The 21,573-nt window shown below is 42.5% G+C and overlaps 1 protein-coding gene across 5 annotated transcripts in view; it reads left to right on the top strand.

Annotated features, from left to right (window-relative positions):
• Positions 1-21,573, top strand: part of FGD4 (FYVE, RhoGEF and PH domain containing 4) — a 597,812-nt gene that overhangs the window by 514,386 nt on the left and 61,853 nt on the right. For all 5 annotated transcript variants that reach the window (XM_085652397.1, XM_085652400.1, XM_085652401.1 and 2 more), the window contains exons 9-11: positions 17,958-18,016; positions 18,985-19,131; positions 21,259-21,431. In XM_085652397.1, the coding sequence (XP_085508523.1) occupies positions 17,958-18,016; positions 18,985-19,131; positions 21,259-21,431 (379 nt within the window). The remainder of the gene's footprint in view (positions 1-17,957; positions 18,017-18,984; positions 19,132-21,258; positions 21,432-21,573) is intronic.

Below are 21,573 nucleotides of genomic sequence, written 5' to 3' on the forward strand. Positions count from 1 at the left end.
CTGCAGTAGTCCTCACAGCCCAGCCTGCGTTCCTTGTGCCTTTCGTGCTTGCATCGTACAGCAGCTTGTACTTTCTGTACCTAGACCCAAGACACGATCTTGGCCAATAGGGGGATGCAGTAAATCTGTCAATTGCACAGAAGGAAGAGAGAAATCAGGGCCGGCTTTTAGGGCAGTGCGACTTGTGCGGCCGCACTGGGCGCTGACCTGTGGAGAGGGGTGCTGTGTTTATCAATATCTTATGATAGGAGAGATGAGGGGCACTTTTGCAGGTGGTAGGGAGAGAATTCGAGGAGGTGGTCTTGCGCCAAGATATTGGAATGAGCTCCCTCTGGCCCTGCGTAAAATCTCTACCTACTGTACTTTTGGTGGAGAAGTGTGGCTCAATGGTTAGAGCGGCAGACCCTGATGCAGAGGTCTGGCCCGGGACCAGGGTTCAATTCCCGCCTTGGCGGGTCTTGGGCTCATAATTCCTCGGACCTGATTTCTCGCCTCGGTGCCTATTCTAATCATGGGTCCCACGCTGCAACTCTGGGCAATAGCTTGCTTAATCTCCACAACGGCCCCAACAGCGCTGGGATGCCTGGCTTCACCCTGGGGATGCCCAGGAGTGGACATTTCACAGGGAACAACCAGGAAGGGTTCCCTAGCAGTATGAGTACAGCGCCGGGAAACCCCGAAATGGGGTAGCTGTGCGCTATATAAGTACAAACACATTTACATTTACATTTACTTTTAGGAAGCATCTGAAAGCCTTTTTGTTTTAATAGGCTTCCCTGTTTCATTCTGGTTTAATCCTTGGACTACTATTTTCTAGGCAGCGCCGAGATGCCCCAGGGTGAGTTGAGCGCTTTAGAAAACAATTAACATAACATAACATGGGACGTGGGGGCGCCAAAAGTGATTGTCGCACCGGGCGTCACCAGCACTAAAGCCAGCCCTCAGAGAAATCGTGCTGTTTGTGGTATCCAGAACATTGTGGGCATCTGGTACTGTAGGTAGGCTCCTTCCTCCACCCCAACTCTTCTTCCCATGCAATTGGAGAACCTCTTTAGCAAGCCTGCTTATTCTTAAACCACCCTGAGACCAGAAGGTTGGTTCAGAGCAGACACTGGCTCTCAAATGCAAACAGTGCGCCGCCGGGGAGCTACGCCAAGCACGCCCTCGCTTCTTGAAGACTTAAAACCCTGAAATCCTGACGCTGTCAACAGCGCTTGTGCGAACGTTAGCAACCTTTTTCCAAACACATCCTGAGGACAGTAAAATCGGCGCACAGCCCCCCATAAGGCATCATTCATCATGCCTTAAATCAGGGTTCTCCAGTCGGTCCGGGTGAGCTGGAGCCGTGCCATGTTTTTAAGCTAAAGCTATTCATCTAGATGGGGATATGCAAAAAATCAAGCATGGATCCGACCCTCTAGGACCGACTTTGGAGAACCCTGCCTTGAAGAATTCATCCAAGACCTCCGTCCCCATGTTACTGAACTTCTAGATGCTCCCTGAAGCAACCAGCAGTCAAATACAAGGAGCTGTTCAGTTACTGACCTCTAACAAACATACTATTTCACAAACAAAATCCTTAAAAAGCAAAGTCACATCAAAGCCACCTTGAAAAGCTTTTCATGGCCACCAATTAGGGTTGAGACTCTCAAGAGCAACAGAGGCATGGTGGTGGTGAACATCAGAGGACTCTTAGCATCTCTCTATCTGCAGGGACTCTTGTGACTTAAAGTACGGCATACGTCCCAGTCCAGCTGACCTGCCTGCACGATGGGGCCAGTTTGGAGGATGTGGTCTTGTAATGGAACCAGTCATTCCTTATCCAGCACGCCCAACAAACGCCTATGGCCTCATTGGCCTACAGTCTCATTCGTAAAGATGGTCTTCCCTGGTGGGCTCCCGATTTCCCTCTTGCGGTGGCCATGGTAAGTAGACTCCACCAGCTGATCTAAATGTAATCAAAAGTCCCGCAACGCGTTCTTCAGCTGAGGAACAGATCTGGAACCAAAGCAATAGAAGAAACGACATAGAATGACGTGTCCATGCCCTCTTCTGCATGGAGGACTGCCGCCTGTGCCCGAACGGATGGGAGGAATGGAAGAAAGGCCTTCCAGTTCATCACTAAGGTGTTGCGACGGTAAGACAGTGGATCATGGAACCGGGTATAAGCACAGTGGGAGTGAAGCCGTTAACAACAGTCAAACAATTATTAGAGCACGAAATTAACAAACTTTCCCTTTCGTGATTTTGCAAAACATTTAACAAAAACAGATAATAATTTGAAAGTGATATACTTGGCAGCCTGTGAGAAGGAACTACCTAAGGAGATCTGAACAGTAGTGTAGCAAGGATATCATGGGCCCTGGCGCAAACAAAGAAAATGCTCCCTTTCACTACTGTTGCAGCAATTGTTAGGGTTCAATGGGCCCCTGGGCCCTGTGTCCCAGTGCCACCGCACCACTCGTAAGTACACTCCTGTTTCTGAGGAGTTCTAGTATAACTTATGGCATAGCCGTCAACATGCACTCAAAGTGGAATGCATGCCACTGTGTTGGAAGAGCTGTAGCGGAAGAGGCACTATTGAGCTCATGTTGTTGCATTGTCGGGTGATTGTTAAGAAGTTCTTGCTCACATAAAGGACCTGGCTGGATTCACATTGCTGGACGATTCATTGATATGTTTATCGAGTGACTGAAAGAAACACAGGTCGCTTAAAGCGTTCGTAGTCGAGCTCTTCAGTCACTTGTAGTTTCCATGAAACTGACATTTGCCCAGTGTTTGACGAATCCTCCAACCACCTGAACTTTAGTGGAACAATATTAAAAAGGGAAAACAATCGCCGCCTCACTTGGGTAGACGCACATGACATTTTCTGCTGTGTGATGCCTCCCAATTCTACACTCTGCTGTCCTACTCCTGACAACTTACTTGTGTCTAAACAGGTCTTTGATGCTTTATCACATCACATTCATTGAATTTAAAGACCTATTGCTTGGGTGATCGATTCCCAGCTAGGCGTTATTTTCACAGCATCAAATCTCTCTCCACTGGTTACCGGTGGCAGAGTGCTCCATTTTTAAGGCGTTGTGCCTGTGCCGCACAGCCTCCATTGAGTCCTTCGTTCGACTTCTGCAAACCTCCTTAAATACATAGGATCTAGAAAGCCAGGCTAAGAGCGTGTGCTTTTTCGTGCCTTGCACCTACATAATGGAATTCTCTCTCTTCAGAAATGCGAGCAGTGTTCACTCATGATCTGTTTTACAAGCAGCTTAAAACTTGGCTTTACGCAGTGTGTTTTGCAGATAGTCAAATGCCATTTTCCTCTCCATGTCCCTGCAGGAAACAAGCATGTATCATTCATTGATTGATCCTTCTGATGCACGTCATGCTGAAGCATAGAACACAACATCTTCAGAGGTTTCACTTTGTGAGAGTGTCTTCTAACCTAATCAGACCTCTCTTGTTCACCTATTTCATTAAATGAGGATTTGTTTGAGTCCTGCTGTATTCATATCTGACATTCGTCCCACTTGTCTTTGTCATGGAAATGGACCCACTTTCAGCAATTGTCTAGGCATACTGGAAGGGCTCCCAACATATTATGACCTAGCCTGCCTTTGGTGTTGCTAGACACATCAGCACCCTTTGACAGGGAAGTTATGATGCACTTCTTGGCTGAGGATTATTGCCACTGTTCTTAGCTGATTTACAAACTGCCTTAAACAGACAATTCAGTGTGCACAGACGGACTCCTCAAGATCCTATTCTGCATTTTCTCTTTCTAGTGGAGTGCGAAAAGAATCAACTCTTTATTCCTAGCAGGTAAAAGCCCATTTCTCTCTCAATCTAAATCCTGGTAAAACTGCAATTTTACTTCTCTCTGGAGCATTTATCCCACTCTAGAGTTAAATAGGGGTTGACACAGAAAATCCTTTGGGAATGTTCCCTTCGGTGAGGCAAGTAGAAAAAATCTCTACAGCTCACTTTTAACAACCACTTTTTAAAATGTAATTACACCTACAAAAGAAAAGAAAAAACATGATTCCACAAAACTTTAAGCCCTTTGTTTAATGCCCATATTACTACAATTTGGAGGTGGGAATTCAGCCCAGTATCCACTACTTGCAATTTCTCTAAGCACCCATCAGTTTAATTGTAAACGCCAGAAAGAATGATAGAGTAAAATCTATTTTGATAGATTTTCATTGGCTACCTGTGAAAGAGAGAATCAGTTGTATGCAATTAAGTAGAAGAGTAGATTAACAAAGAAGTAGGGAAAAAATAAACAAGTAAAAAAAACACTATAGAAAATAGAATAAAAAAAAGTAAAAAAAGTGAAAACTGCTTAGGCTAGTGGTGGAGTTGGGGTGAAGTATGGTTTATGGTATATTGATAGCTAAGGTTTAGAGGAAGGTATGGTGTAAGGGCTAAGGCAAGACATAGGACTTAGGTTAACTTTAGAGGCTAGGTTAATCTTAGACAAAGTGATGGTGTAAGGACGATGTGATGATTAGACTTAATGTTAGGGGTGGGGTACGGGCTAGGTTTGGGGTAAAGGCTGGGGTATAGGTTAGGTTAAGGGATGAAGTTTGGGGTATGGTTAGAGAAATGAGAGCTGTTATGATGGTGTAAGTAGGAACAGAAGGGTGACACAGAAGCTTGAATGGGAGTACTGGGGATGTCTTCCATGAAATGAGATGACTCAGTGTAAAGGCAAAAATGTTTGAGTTAGTGTTAAGGAAGGAGTAAAGTAGTGTGTAGGGTAAAGGGCAATGTACGTTTTTGCACTACTGAAAAACATAGCGGTGGAACTTCAACCTCTTCATTTTATCTCTGAACTTTTGGACTCTTTTTTTCTTCCTTCCTTCAGTCTGGTACTGACAAATCAATTTGAGAGGGGGGGGGGGGGGGGGGCGAAGTCCTGGCAAGGAATTTTTTTTAATTCAGTTGTAAACTTATATTTGCTACCACAGTTACCTTTGTGAATAAGGGCTGTTTGTCCACCAAAGATGTGCATTGTGATTAGCATGACATATCTATTTTTTATTGATGGAAAGACCCATTCACAATCGTTTGAGATGTATATTTGATCCAATAAAAATCAGTTTCTCAACTGGTTGCCTCGTAAAACTGTCTTTTTTACTGGTTCTGTTGAAAAGCATCTTTCTTCATTTTAGCAGATCTTAGTGAATAGACGTGTCCTGAGATGTAATCTACAGGGGATGCCAATTGCACTCCACCGTATGCACTTGCGCCTTCAGATTAGCTTCAAGATAAACACAGTTTTGACTGTCATTGCTAGATGCTTCTTATGCACTGACTGTCATTGCTGCTAGCTACCCCCTCATATTGCTGCTGGGTAATTTCCCACACCTTAGATGGCTCTAAAGATGATACATGTACTTGTTACAATGTCTTGAATTTAGTGTAAAGCCTTATCTGATCTACCCCTAATCCCATGAAGCATCGACCTAGAAATGTTATCATGGTGCTGCCCTGCTTTTGTTAGAAGCCGAGGGTGAGGTAAGTGGGGTCCACAGGTTGCCGGAGATGGCTCCATATTCAGGGGCTGTGCATGTTCTTTGGACTCTTGCATACGTCTCTTCTACTATCCAGGAGGTTGGGATAGCTGTACAAATTTGAAAAATATTCTGGATTACATTCCTTAGAATTTACTAAAACATATGAGTAATATCTTCTGTTGCATTCAGCCTTCTTTCTTAAACTTCAGATCAGTGCCGGGGATCAGATAGGTATGATCTCTATTAGAATAAAGCAAACGTTTCAACTAATACCCCACTCCCTGTTGTGGAGCCCTTGTGATTAGTACAAATGTGAATCGGTAGGACTGTGGTAAATAAAATATATCTATCCATTACCGATCTGAATTTCATGCGAGAACTTTAAACAAATAGCTCAGAATAATGAGAGGCAGAATCCGTGGTATAAGAGGTTTCTGAATGGGCTTTATTCCAATATGGCCGACTCGAGTGGCGGACCTCAGGTTCCGTCACCAAGAAGGTTCAGGAAGTGAAGTACGATTCTTTATTGATATACATACATTTTTATAGTTATTACATTATAATGGAAACGAATGTAGGAGGCGTAACATTTGATAAGAAAAGTGACATATTAATGACGTAAACGAAACTAGGCGTAATAAGGAGTAAAAAGAAACATAATTGGTTAAAGTTATCAAATATAAGTGTTTCTATAAGATAATGCTTGACATAGATGCGCGCGCAGCAGCATGACGTGCATTTGACGTGTAACTAGGGGGGGTGAAGGGACCTCGTCACTAACTCTACGTGTGGAGACGAAAAGTCTAAGAGGTCAAGTCAACCTAATCCTAAATCATATCTAACATCCTATGTTTAAAGAACTATGTTATCCACAAGGAAGGACTGAAGGACTTTCGAACAGAATCTATTCTATACTGACTGTGTGCGTGCACGAACGCCTAAGTGTCTATGTGAAATACAAGAGGCAGAAAACTTTCCATGGCAACTGGGCTATGAATTACTTGCAGGAGGACAGCCCTTTGCACGAGAGCTAAAGGAAATGTTTACCTAAATCACTAGACAGGAATGCATCGGCTGAAGAGCAAAGTAGATAATTCGAAGGTGAAATACAGCTTCTTGGCAGACCGGCTAAACTGGCCGAGGCAGGCACCGTTAGCTGCACAGGAAATAGGACAAAGTTCATGGATACAGATGCAAGCTCAAGCTGACGCTTGTCAGAGACAGAGAGCAGGGAAAGGCTTTGAGGACAGAATCGGGCCTACTTCATCTGAACTGTAAAAATGGAGTAACTGAGCCATATAAAGTCGGTGGCCTTTCCTACTTAGGAATTGACTATCCAGCCCATTGATGGCGGATCTGACAGAGAACATATTGACGGTGGACGCACATGTATTTGCGTCTTCAAAACTGGAACTGGAGAGAACATACATGTACTTGTAACATGCATATAGAACCGTTGGGGTCCAAGATAGGGGACATAACTGATCAGGGAAATCCACTTTTCCACATTCCCTCCTTGTTCCCCTACTTGCCCGTCAAGAAACATCAATCTTCATTAATCCATCGATTTGCTCATGGAGCATCATTTCTTCTTCTTTCTTCTTCCGAGATTTTGAACGAAAACCTTGATGTGGAATACACGATGTGGCACACAGACCACAGATCGCTGGTCCACATTGCAGGCATAAGCAACAACTGAATAGTATAAGAAGGCCAATACCTAGGAAGGATAGAACTCTCCATCCCCAGGCTGATATCAGACTCCAAAACCACCCGGACCAAGTCCAAGTGCCTGGGTCTTCGTGTATCTGGCTCACAATCTTATGAAGGCGGGTTATAGCTTTATATACAGATGGCGAATTTTCTGGTATGAATATGCAGCAGCTTGATCCGATGACCCTACAAGCTCCGCCCCTATCGGCCAGGATGACGTCAAGGACAAGTCGATTTTGAAGGACAACGATCCTCATCACTGATTGTTCCTCTGTCAGATTGCCTAGGGCAGCTATAGTCTCATTCACTACGGCTTCAAGAGTCTTGGTTAGTCTACGTATTAGCTTACTATTTGTAATTGTACCTATATATGGGAAGATACCTTTATTGAAATCTACATACTTATCCCACGCCGTCTCAGTATAATCGACAACTGGGAGATCTCTTCGCTCTCTATTGTGTGCTAAACGAGTATTTCGATAATAATCAGGGGGAGCTAAGAAAACAGGTGGCAGAAGGAATGCAATGTAACAGGTACCATCCCAATCTAGAGGTAGACGCATGTATGCCGTCTGACCACATATAAAGTAGGAATGGCGAGAAGCTCTAAATGTAGATTTTCCTTCATCACTATATTCTACTGTAGTAACACATTTGCTATGGCCCATAGGTATGGAACCAACTTTTCTTACACATAATTCACCTTTAACTGGGAATACTGACATGGTGGGCAAAATTAACTCAACTTCGGAATTGACAATCAGAATCATGAGATTAGGTGTAAAATTACCCAATCTATATACTTCATTTTCTAAATCAGTTCCCGTTCTACTAGGGTGACCCTCCTTGTCAGGATGACAGACTTTGTATAACACTATATTCAGATTTCCCCATATCCAATGGTGTTGATAAACTGCTGTGTTTGAATCTATAGAATTCAATAAACTAAACCATGCTCCACAGGTGCCATTATATGTGAACGGATGTGGAAAGAAAGGCAGAACTCCTTTGTTATTCTGATAGGGAGGGAGTCGACCACACACCCAACAATTAGTGGCATTACTAGTCTGGTGAGAATGATGTAACATACTAATGAAAGTGTTATTACGCAGCGCAAGTCTGTAGGATAACTCATGAGGGGGTAGGTCACTAAAAGAATGTTCATCAGTTATATTAATAGCACGCCTAGAAACAGGATAATACATATGCAATAATATACTTGCAGTAACTATTATAAAACTTAAGACAAACAAAATTAATAAAGTCACAATACAGTGGCTACGCAGTAATTTACAGTATGTATGTCTTTTCATTATGATTCGGGACTCTTCATGATTCAGGCCTAAAGAAGACATGTCGGGACAGATTCAACCGCTTCACCTTGGAGAGGACTTAAACAATCAAATCGTCCGACAGTGTAGGCCTGGGCCTAAGTTTTTGTTTATAAAGTTCGGAGCTACTGGCCTCAGCCAAAGGTAGCTTTGAGTCAATGGAGTCAATGGGAGAAGATGCACGGGAAGTATTGTTCATATCAGGAGGAAGTCCATGAAATTTCTTAATATGGCTGGAATGGAGCCAGCCCTTCCTCCCTTCGATCTTCACGGCTGTTCTTGTTGTCAACAGGACCTGTCTAGGCAACTTCCACCTGGGCTCCAGTTGGCTTTTCCTATCGAAATTCCGAACGAGTACGAAATCCCCGGGAACCACGTCATGGGGTTTCACCTCAGTGTTGTCAGGAAAAGCTGCGACCACCTGTGAACGAGAAGATTGTAGTGCAGACATCAAGGAAGCCAGGTAATCCGTCAGCATATTACAATCAACATCAGTTATTTTACGCGGTATAGGCGTCCCCCACATATTCGGTGGTCTGCCAAAGATCACCTCATACGGGGATAGCCCTGTTCGAGAGTGTGGTACCATTCTCATGTAAAACAGTGCAACTGGTAAGGCTACTATCCAGTCAACACCTTTTTCCTGACATATTTTTGACAATCTGATTTTCAAAAGTTGATTATGTCGTTCCACGAGACCTGCTGCCTCGGGGTGTCGGACACAGTGGAATTTCCACTGATATCCCAGCAGAAGCGAAACATGTTTCATTAATTCGGATGAGAAGGGTTGGCCGTTATCTGAATATACCACACGTGGTAAACCGTACCGTGGGAAGAATTCTCGAACTAGCTGTTTGGCAGTAGTTGGGGCAGTGTAATCTGATACAGGATACGCCTCTGTCCAACGGGAGAGAGCGCAAACAACTACGAGAACATATTTGAATCCTCGACAACGTTCCATCTGAATATAATCCATCTGGAGGACTTCAAAAGGATGATCAGGAGGCTGAAATCCACCCTGTTCTACGGGGACACTCTTCCCTGGATTAAACTGACAACATATCATACAGGTACGGACTTTTTGTTTAGCAGCAGCTCGTAAATGTTTGTTAAACCAAATGTGCTGAATGCTGTCTAACATGGCCTTTTCTCCTAAATGTGCGGGACTGTGAACTGTAGCTATAATGACTTGAACCATGGAATCAGGGAGAAACCATACAGATTTTCCCTTCGTCATCCATCCTTGATCTGTCTGAATCCCTCCTAGTTCAGTCCACTTCTGTATTTCTTTCTCTGTGGCATGTGTCTGTATGTCAATTACGTCAAGTGCGGGATCCTTAATTGTCATACACTGTGTTGGTGTCTGAACTATAGGCTTTGTCATGTCGGATGTACGAGTCTGAGCAGTCTGTTTGGCTGTTCTGTCAGCTAAATCATTGCCTTGGGAAATGATATCAGTAACCTTCGTGTGTGCTTTACATTTCATAATTGATATTGCAGTCGGTAAATGAATTGAGTCTAACAAAGCATGAATGAGGGACCCGTGCTGAATATGGGTTCCATGAGAAGTCAAATAACCTCTCTCTCTCCAAAGCACCCCGAAGTCATGTACGACTCCAAATGCATAACGTGAATCAGTATATATGTTGACTTTCTTGTCTGTGGCTTGAATACAGGCTTGTGTTAGAGCAACAAGTTCTGCTGCTTGGGCTGACAAAGTATCTATACAGTTTGTTTCAATAACTTCGGTGTCTGTAGTGACTGCGTATGCGGCAACTAAATTTCCTGTATTTGTCCTCATACACGAACCATCTACATACAACGTCAGGTCTGGATCTAACAATGGAACGTCTGTTAAGTCTTGTCTGGGTTTTGTCTTTATTTCAATAACTTCGACACAATCATGGGCTAGTGGGTCGGTTCCAATTACTGGCAAAAGTGTAGCAGGATTCAGTGTATTACAACGTCTGATTTCTATATGTGGCTGAAACAGTGTCAATTCGTAACCAGTAAGTCTTGCTATGGTCAAGTGTTGTGTTTGCGTTCGGTTCACAAGAACCTCCACTGCATGTGGTACTTGTACTGTCAATGGATGTCCTAACACTATGGCATCGCTTTGTCTGATTGCTAAAGCTGTTGCTGCTACTGATTTCAGACACGCAGGCAAAGCCTGAGCTACGGGGTCTAATGTACTGGAAAAATAAGCACATGGCTTACATGCTCCTGCTTGTTCCTGAGTGAGTACTGACAAGGCAGTACCTGCACGTTCTGTAACAAAGAGTGTAAAATGTTTACTGTAACATGGTGTCGCTAGAACTGGTGCTTGACATAGAGCTTTCTTTAAGCTCTCAAAAGCTAGTGTGTGTTCCTGAGTCCAAGGGAGGACAGTCGATGTGGCTGCCTCCTGTGTTGTCAACTGAATGAGTGGCTTTGCTAGAAATGCATATTGGGGAATCCACTGTCTACAGTATGAAGTGAGGCCTATGAAAGCCCGCACTTCCTTTTGCGTCTGCGGTATTGGCATGTTTGCAATTAACTGAATGCGGTCAGGTGTAAGCTGCCTTCCCTCCTTGGACAGCGAGTGACCAAGATAAATAACTCGCTGAACACAGAATTGCAGCTTAGAAGGGGACACCTTGTGCCCCTTGTCCGCTAGAAAATGTAAAACCGTCAGTGATGCTTTTTCACATTCGGGTTCGCTTCGTGCGGTGATCAGCAGATCATCAACGTATTGAAGCAATGCGGTGTTAACGGGCATGTGTATACTGTCAAGTTCTCGTTTCAATGCTTGGCTATAGATGCTGGGGCTTTCTGTAAATCCTTGGGGAGCGCGTGTGAATTTAAAGCTTCGTCCATTTAAGCTAAATCCGAATAGGTATTGGCTTTCCGGATCTATTGGGACGCTGAAAAAGGCATTCTTGAGATCAATCACGGTAAAGAATGTAGCTTGAGAATCAATGGCTGTCAGTAATGATGAAATATCGGGGACCACGGGGAATTGTGGCACAATGCATTTGTTTAATTCACGCAAATCAATAACTAATCGATATACTGGTGGGGCCATAGGATCAGTTCGTTTAAGAATCGGAATTATCGGTGAATTACACACATTGGAGTTGGTTTCTACAACCACTCCTTGCGCAACTAGCTCATCAATGATTTTCAGTAAAGCCGCTACAGCATCCGGAGGTAACTTGTATTGTCGCATTCGTGGCAATACTACTCCTGCCTTCAGTGTGACTCGATATGGTGTAATGTTCATGCAACCAACATCAGTAGGGCCTTGTGCCCATAGATGCGTTGGTAAGTTCTGTAGTCGGGAATCCATGTCTCTGGATACATAATGACCTTTAAAATCACGTAAAAACAATCTTACTCCTTCCGGAGAACAACAGATAATAGCCCCTAGAGCTTTCAATGTCTTTATACCTAACAAGTTTTCTGGACATGATTTGGTAAGCAATAAGTCAGTAGTTTGTGTCAAGGGACCAATCGTAAGCGGAAGTGGCTGTGTTACTTCATTAACAATAGGCTTTCCTGAAAAACCAAGGGAAACATTTTTAGAGCCTGAGAGGGGTGCCCCTGGAACTTCACTACTTTTTATTGTCGTTCGACTTGCCCCTGTATCGAGTAAAAATTTTCTGTCATGACCTAGTAATTCACTATGGACGTAAGGTCCTTCTTGATCTACTGGAATCTCGATAAGGGGTAAGTCAACTTCCCTCTCTAGGCTGCTTCATGCGTAACGTTGATACTCAGGGTATTCGTACTGTGCGGTCTGATACATTTGTCGTGAAGTTACTTGTGTGGCAGCAGCAGGCAACGGTGGTGCGGCTGGCACGAACTGTATGGACTGTTGTGCGGCTGGCATAGACTGTTGCTGGACTGGCATGGACTGTCCATGCTGCATAGTTCCTTGTTCACTCGGATCTTGTCTAACTAATCGTGGTCTCTCTTTTGCAATACCTGAGGCTATATTACGTTTCAGGACTTGACAATCGTGTACATGATGGCCTGGTTGTTTACAGTAATTGCAGGTTCCTTTTACAGGAACTGCAGAGTCTCCAGAATGTGTCGCACCCTTTTTGTGACCATCCGCTGGTACTGTCTGAGAAACTAGCATTTTCATTTTAGTATCCTTCATGCGTCTATGCTCGTGTTCTTGTTCATCCCTAATTCTATTGTGGTGATACTGTAACATTTGTAGCATTTGTGACGGAGTATTACTTTGCCAGGTACTCTCGAATTTCAATATTCTATTCTTCACTGGAGGTAACGCATTTTCCACCAATTTAGTCACAAATAAATGTGGATATGAATCACTGCTTGCCTTTATACCACTATTTATACCAAAACATTTTTCAAATCGGGCATAATAATCACTTGTGTCTTCATCTTGCTTTTGTTTACAGGCTGAGATTGCACCCCAATCTTCCTTTTTCGTCGCTAGTAAACGTGGCAGTACCTGTACTAGTAAACCTGGTAACAGTTTAACTTTATCCCCGAGCCCTGACCCTGCAGTTCGGTCCCTTTCCTCCGCTGCTAATGCTGTCCAATCTATCTTTTGGTCTCCCACTTCCCACTCTTTTTCTTTCAATTTTTCATAAATGCCAGCAGGTAAAAGCACCTTTAATATTGTCATAATATCAGGAAAGGTATACTCTCCCATCAGTAACATGTCTTTAATTTCTCGGTGGAAACCCGCTGGGTCTTTATCATGACTGGGCACTACTTTCTTCATTTCTAATAATTCCATTTTTGATATGGGTGTATAAACAAATACACGATGAAACTGATTGTCATCACCCTTTATTGGGTGGACTTCTCGTAAAGGATTCTGTCTATCCATATAGTACGGTGTTCCTTCTTTGTTGGGAATCGAGAAAGGATCCGCATTTCCTAAAAGGATGTACTGTTTACGTGACATTAGTATTTCTTTGATTAACTTGTTACTGGATCCTCTCCATCTATTCGTGAGAAGTTCGGTTAACATATCAGGTAAGGGACCAGGATCAGCATGTTGGCTCTTATATTGTATAAGAAGTTGCTGGATCATATAAATCCCAGCTAAACATTGTTCGTCTGGACTGAGGTTCAAAAACGCGTGTGCGACTGTCACGTCACCATATTTACCGGGACTGTCCATCCAATGAACAGCTGCCCTTGCTAATTCTTGTTCGTCCATAGAATCGAGGAGGTGGTAACCCCTTCGTTCCCGGAGTATTTTATCTGCGGCTTGAAACAAACGCTCGGGAGATTTCATATTTATTATTGTTGGACGCGTAGAGTGTATCGGATCAGAAAAACCTCCGGTATTATTACAGGACCTTCCTCTGCCTACATAGGCTATGGTGTCTGCCTGTCTTTCTGACTCTCCTGATTCGAACTCTTCATCCTGCTCGAACTCGTCTGTTTCCAATCTCTCTGCATGTATGTGTTCTACTTCTTTCCTAATTTTTCGGCACATGGCTACTATACTTCCCTGTTTATCATGTTTTCCCTCGGATATATTCTGACTCCATCTAGTAAGAGTTTGCATTACTTCCGGGTCTACCCCCGGTCGGTCTTGATTTCTGATCACACAATTTATAAGAAAACGTAACAATTCTCCCTGTATCTCGACTTTCTGGTATTCCATAGCTCTGTTAATACATTCAGGATCTTTCCCTGTTTGCACAAAATGATATATATTATCTAGATGTGCGGCCATTCCTGGCAGCCTTCCTAAAAATGTCGCAGCTCGTCTAATACGTAATGATGTTATAATCATTTCATCCTCTTTACCAGGCACCGGATCATATCTACAATCTACCATAAGCTCCTTAAGCGTACGGTTATTTATAAGTTTGGGCGTACGTGCATGTGCTGATTCCAGGAAAGAAAATTTACTCCCTTTGGGTGGCGTAAAATGGAGGCTAGCAGCACCTCCAGTAGCCCCCTCTGAGGTGTCAGACGTGAAAGGGTTCGTTGAACGTGCTACAGCCACTACAGGTGTAGACACGGCTGTGGAAACAGTTGCGGGGACAGACGCGGCAGCAGATGTGCTTGCCGAAGCTTGTGTCGTGACTTGTGTCGGAGCTTGCTGTGGTACAGGGACAAGAACTTGATCTTGATGTTGAACCCCCCCAGCAGCCGGTCTGTGCGGTGCGGGGTTAGCATATTCGGGAACTGTATCATCTAAATATGAGGAAAGAAAAATATCTTCTGCGGTTCTAGGATGTCCTTTAGGATGTACCTTTATTGGAAACAATGGGGGTGGCAAGTCTTTTGGTATGGCCGTAATGGCTTGAGGCAATCCTTCGGCCAGAAGGGGATACATCCCTTTCATAAGGGCATTTCTTTGTCTCTCTGTTTGTTCTGTTTGTACTCTTGTACCTTCTTCAATCAACTGCTTATCTCGAACCTTATTTGCACTTTCTTTACTTCTCTCTTCTTGTCTCAGCGCCTTTTCAGTGCGCCTATGCGACTCTTTACGCCATAATTCAATAGCGTCTTTCTGTGACTGTCTAGCTTTCCTCTTCCACAACTCTTCTTCTACTTTCATGATACAGTCTGCATCCCAGGTCCCAGCTACGGGCCATCTCTGATTCTCTGGTAACTCTTTGGTGTAGTCCACCCATAGATCTAGAAATAATATGGCATCTAAGCCATGTTTATGGTACATGAAATGGCCTGGAGTGTCCCTAGGAGGGATAGGGACTGCCTCTTCAAGCACCCCTTTTCGAGTAGTAATTTGTCTTAACTTTGAAAAGAGTGGCATATTGACAACAGCTAATCTGGTACTTACTCTTGAACGGAACTGATCTGATACTTAAACTTAAACACACTTAGGACAAAAACACAATAATGAGCAAAGCACAGTAAAACAATCATTCATACCACAATATGCAGGACATTTTAGCACGTTAAAAAATAAAATACTAAACATTTGTTAAAAATAACCAACAATGATGACAGTCTGCATAACTAATCACCAAGCAGAATTCTTGATAATCACTAGATACTTCGGAATACTTGATATACGGCTAAACCGTACATATACACTGCTAAACAGTGCAGACCGGATTTGTGTACCCAAATCCGTCTTGACCGGCACAACCTATGTGCACGTCAACACGCCTCCCCGGCGATGGTACTCACCGAGTAGCTCACAACGAAAGGCCTCGGACACTGGACTTGATTTCGGACATCGGAACTTCTGGACATCGGGACTTCGGAAACCTGGTGGGCCTCTGTATACCTCGGATCTTGCTCTCTCAGCTAGGCTCTGGTCGGGATACTTTGCGCTTCTCACCGCCTCGTCTGGGTTGATCGCAGCCTCAGTCGCCCCCGCTTGACCGGAGGGAGCTACAGGAAATCCTGCTGGTACGCGTTATGGTCCGTCCAGCTGTGGCAGGAGACCGGGCCTGCAACGCACCGCCGGCGCGTGAGATGAGAAAGTGTCCCTATTCGGGCGCCATTATGTGGTAAATAAAATATATCTATCCATTACCGATCTGAATTTCATGCGAGAACTTTAAACAAATAGCTCAGAATAATGAGAGGCAGAATCCGTGGTATAAGAGGTTTCTGAATGGGCTTTATTCCAATATGGCCGACTCGAGTGGCGGACCTCAGGTTCCGTCACCAAGAAGGTTCAGGAAGTGAAGTACGATTCTTTATTGATATACATACATTTTTATAGTTATTACATTATAATGGAAACGAATGTAGGAGGCGTAACATTTGATAAGAAAAGTGACATATTAATGACGTAAACGAAACTAGGCGTAATAAGGAGTAAAAAGAAACATAATTGGTTAAAGTTATCAAATATAAGTGTTTCTATAAGATAATGCTTGACATAGATGCGCGCGCAGCAGCATGACGTGCATTTGACGTGTAACTAGGGGGGGTGAAGGGACCTCGTCACTAACTCTACGTGTGGAGACGAAAAGTCTAAGAGGTCAAGTCAACCTAATCCTAAATCATATCTAACATCCTATGTTTAAAGAACTATGTTATCCACAAGGAAGGACTGAAGGACTTTCGAACAGAATCTATTCTATACTGACTGTGTGCGTGCACGAACGCCTAAGTGTCTATGTGAAATACAAGAGGCAGAAAACTTTCCATGGCAACTGGGCTATGAATTACTTGCAGGAGGACAGCCCTTTGCACGAGAGCTAAAGGAAATGTTTACCTAAATCACTAGACAGGAATGCATCGGCTGAAGAGCAAAGTAGATAATTCGAAGGTGAAATACAGCTTCTTGGCAGACCGGCTAAACTGGCCGAGGCAGGCACCGTTAGCTGCACAGGAAATAGGACAAAGTTCATGGATACAGATGCAAGCTCAAGCTGACGCTTGTCAGAGACAGAGAGCAGGGAAAGGCTTTGAGGACAGAATCGGGCCTACTTCATCTGAACTGTAAAAATGGAGTAACTGAGCCATATAAAGTCGGTGGCCTTTCCTACTTAGGAATTGACTATCCAGCCCATTGATGGCGGATCTGACAGAGAACATATTGACGGTGGACGCACATGTATTTGCGTCTTCAAAACTGGAACTGGAGAGAACATACATGTACTTGTAACATGCATATAGAACCGTTGGGGTCCAAGATAGGGGACATAACTGATCAGGGAAATCCACTTTTCCACAGGACGAGTAGGCTGATGTCCTAAACATACCTTCCACATAAAAATAAAATGTCAAGAGCATAAGAGGGATAACATTTAGCAGATGAAAGAGGACTGTGAACAATTCATAAACTCTCAAGAACAAGTTACATTCATTTCATTATGGTGCTCCATTGTAACTTTCAACCCTGCATTGAGAAGCACTGTTAACTCTCTAAAATATTATCGTACTTGTTAGACTGTTTCACTGCCTCTCCAGTAGAGGTCGCTATGATCACTTAATCTCACAGAGGCATAAAAATATAGCAAAGAATAGCATTATTTGCACAGGGAGGTTGCTAAATCCTATTCTGTTCTAAAGTGTGTTTTAGGGTTAATCGGGATGAATTTTGCTGATTGGACAGAGTATGATTTTTTAGCATATCTGTGCATCCAAAAATATTGCTCTCGATTACTCTTTGCATGCGTTTATGAAACACTGCTTATGTTTTTTTATAGTTAAATTCCTTTATATGTTGCGTATTCAGGTCTTCACATTTTAGGCTGATGATGCTTCATGATGAATTCTATGAAGTAACTGGGTTGGCTTTTTATCAGGAGATATGTTTGTTGTGGTAGGTTTTGCTCCATGTTGCACATTCATGTGTTATTGTAATTAATTAAAATAAAGATATTTAAAAGTGTTAACTCCTTTTCGTAGTGTATGGTCAGTTTTTCAGAATATAAGACGAATTCTTGGTAAACGTATACCATGTCTCTCATCTTTCCAGAGTCCTTGGAAATCATTTCCACTGCAGCAACTCACTCAAACACTGCAATAAGGAAAATGGTATGTTTTTAGTATGTATATTTTGTTTTTTATACAACACATGTACGCACTACCACACATTGAGCGTTTTGCTAGAACGTCCATATGAAAACAGTGTGTGTTAAAAAGGAGACAATAATCAAAGGTACTTTACATTGAGAAGCCTGTGCTTTAAGTAGATTGGATAAGAATTTTAGAGGTAGGCGCTAACGGTGTTTAGTGTCCTTTGTAATATCTTCCGTCTACTCCAAAATTAGATTTGTTTATTGATGAAGTGAGTCAATATGGACTGCAGATACAGTAATCAAAGGTACTTTACATTGAGAAGCCTGTGTTTTAATAAGTAGATTGGATAAGAATTTTAGAGGTAGGCGCTAACGGTGTTTAGTGTCCTTTGTAATATCTTCCGTCTACTCCAATATTAGATTTGTTTATTGATGAAGTGAGTCAATATGGACTGCAGATACAGTAAACCAGTCGGTGGAATTCAGGCAATACTGTTTACCAATGATCCTTTCAAAAAAGCCATAAAGGAAAACAACACCTATCAATTTCTTAACGTTAATGCTCCCTGTTTTGAGGTTTTTGAGTTCTCTTTTACTTTTCTTCACAATGACATTTTATTTCCAGAAACCAATAAAAATAGCATCTTTGATATTTTACACTCCCTTCCCTGAGGGATTTTGCTGCGACTCACTGCAGGGGATAATTTAAGTAATCCTCTCAATGTAAACTTGCTCTCAAATAATGCAGCTGAAGTTTGAACATTGGAAATTCAAAGACATCTGTTGGTGGTATTACCACTTTTGTAATTGTTTACCAATGATTTTTTTAATCATTCTTGGTTTGGACGAATGTTTCCTTTTTCGCAGGTGGTCTCATTTCATTTAAATATACAAAGGCAAAGATTGTGTGTGCCTGGTGTAATTGGCTAAAGATAGATTTTAAATGTGCTGTGTTATAAAACCTTCCCATTGTTTACTGTGTAGGAAAACTTGAAGAAGCTCATGGAGGTGTATGAAATGTTGGGAGAAGAATATGACATTGTCAACCCTTCGAATGAACTCATTAAGGAAGGAGAAATCCTCAAACTCGCTGCACGGAACACATCTGCACAAGAGCGATACCTTTTCCTGGTAAGACGGGGGGCTTCACATTTTCATGTTTCTCATTATCCTAAGGCTAGACGACCTTAATTGTGAAGGAACGTTTTTTGATGCCTTTTTCATTTTTGAGTGCATTTTGTATTTTTCAAATGTTGAGGTAAGAGAATTATTCAGGTTTAGTTTCAGACAGTTCCTCTCCTCCAGTTTTGTGATATTTCCAGTTCATGCTGTAGCTCGGTGGTGTCTTGAATCAATGACAATTTTATACATAGTTGTGCTTCATCCATGTACTGATGTGGTTTAATTCTGAATCTTTGAGTAAGAGACCTAGAGGTTGTAAGTAAAGACTAAAGAGAACGGGGGCATGGTGGCGCCCAGCTGGACTCCAAATCTCAACAATTATGTCTGAGATATATGTATTCCAAACTTGACCAACTGAGTGTCTTTGACCATTTACCACTGTATTCCTAAGTGTCATTCTGTGTTCTAGAGTATTGATTAACTTACCATGGTCTGCTGTATCAAAAGTGGGTTATTAGTCAAATAACACCTGCAGGCAGGCCTTTCCTTCATGGAGTATATGATGGATGTCATCAAGATTTTCAGCACTGCCAATTAATTCTGTGCTATAATAAACTCTTAATCCTGATCGAGGTTCTACTAGCAACAAGTTCTGATTCAGGGAGCTTGTAAACCTAATGGGTATTAACTTGTTGCTTCCCTTCCCTCCCCATGGTAGGTTGGTTATCGTGGGCCTGTATTTAGCCATGCATTCTGGTCTATGTTATTCTTCTTTAGGATTGAGCTTAACCGACCTACGTTCGGTTTATTTGGGATGGTTCCTTGCATCCCTGAGCGTTTATTTATGTGAGCCAGTAAGGTACCATGATATTGAAGTTAGCTTTTATGACATTTGCTAGCACTGGATTATCAAAATAGTATGTTGGGTGCATTTGTTTATTATTTTACAGAGCTCTTCCATCGAAATCTTTGAGAATAAACTCCACGTTTTTTGCATTTTAGTGGAAACTAGCGATAGCACACACAACTCAGAAATGTTTTGCTATCAGTCCCTGCCAGTGATCTTTGTGGCCTGTGAGTCTTGGGGTAGTAAAGGAAGTGTTGGGAAGTTCAAAGGGCAAGCCCGGTGTAGAAACTCCCTTCCCTGGCTGCCCTTAAATTGCCAGATGGCTGATTTTGATTAAGTTCTATATACATCTCTTGCGCTTGGACCCCCAGCCGCATTCAACCAGGCAATTAAGATGTAAACAGATCATTCCAGACATAGAAGCTGCACCTATAAGTATGTAATACCCCTAAATGGAATGACAAAGTCCATAATCTAGGTATGTTTCTAAAAAAGGTCAAAAACCCTCACCTTACAACCTAGGTGGCATGTTTCATCATTGGGTTGCTCCTCATCCATTTAATTTAGACTCCCTAAATTTAGGAACGTTTGAGTGGTGATTTTCTCAGTCTATAACGGAGCCTACATATAAACAGGTTAAAATTGCATATAGATACTGAGCATAAAATGAATTAATTGAATCTATGGAAAAATTATAATCATCACAGTTAGGCCAAGAACTAGAACACGTTTCTGTCTAGCAACAATAATCTACTCGAAAGGCCCAACACACATGCCGCCACTATGTGACTGCGGGCTTCTAGGTGTCCGCCGTTCTTTCCTTGTTCTGTGCGGGCATTAGTTTGGTAAAATTGGCTTAATTCCATGTTTCAAGTTTAATCACAAAGGTCTGCAGAATCTCTCAAAAGCAGTAATGATTCGGGTGGTATAATTACCATTCCTATGTCTGACCTTGTCCCAAATTCCTCCATGCTCTGTTTACAGTGGCTTCATCCATAACAAACAATAGAAACAACCGCCGCTTGCAGTAAGAATTTGAGATTAATATTTTACAGTAACATTCCTTAAGTGTACCCTTCAGAATTTTAATGTATTTTACACCCATGAGTGTTCGTTACAGACCATACCCTACGAATGGCCCTCCATCATCATCCGAAAGTAATCTTGCTCATTCAAATTCGCCTTTATAGCACACACAGTACTTCTGTTAACTTTGTTTTTTACTTGGTAGGAACTTTGTATGATGCATATCTAAATGCTTTGCTTTTATCTTTCTTTTTGTTTTGCAGTTTAACACTATGCTATTATACTGCGTTCCCAAATTCAGCTTAGTGGGCTCAAGGTACTCAGTCCGTACACAGATTGGTTTAGACGGAATGAAAGTTATAGGAACTGCCAACGAGGATTATCCGCACACCTTCCAGGTATCCGGAAAGGAACGAACCCTAGAGCTGCAGGCCAGGTATGTCTGTGTTTGTACGATGCAAACATGCATTAAAAGTCACACTCTCCTTCACTTGTCTTAACATTTTAAAAACCTATTTTACAAAAAGGTAGTGAATTTGTGAAACCGCACAGAAATAAGGCATAGTGGAAAGCAACTA

Source organism: Triturus cristatus, chromosome 4_1 (genome assembly GCF_964204655.1).
Source record: "Triturus cristatus chromosome 4_1, aTriCri1.1, whole genome shotgun sequence".
Classification (NCBI taxonomy): Eukaryota; Metazoa; Chordata; class Amphibia; order Caudata; family Salamandridae; genus Triturus; species Triturus cristatus.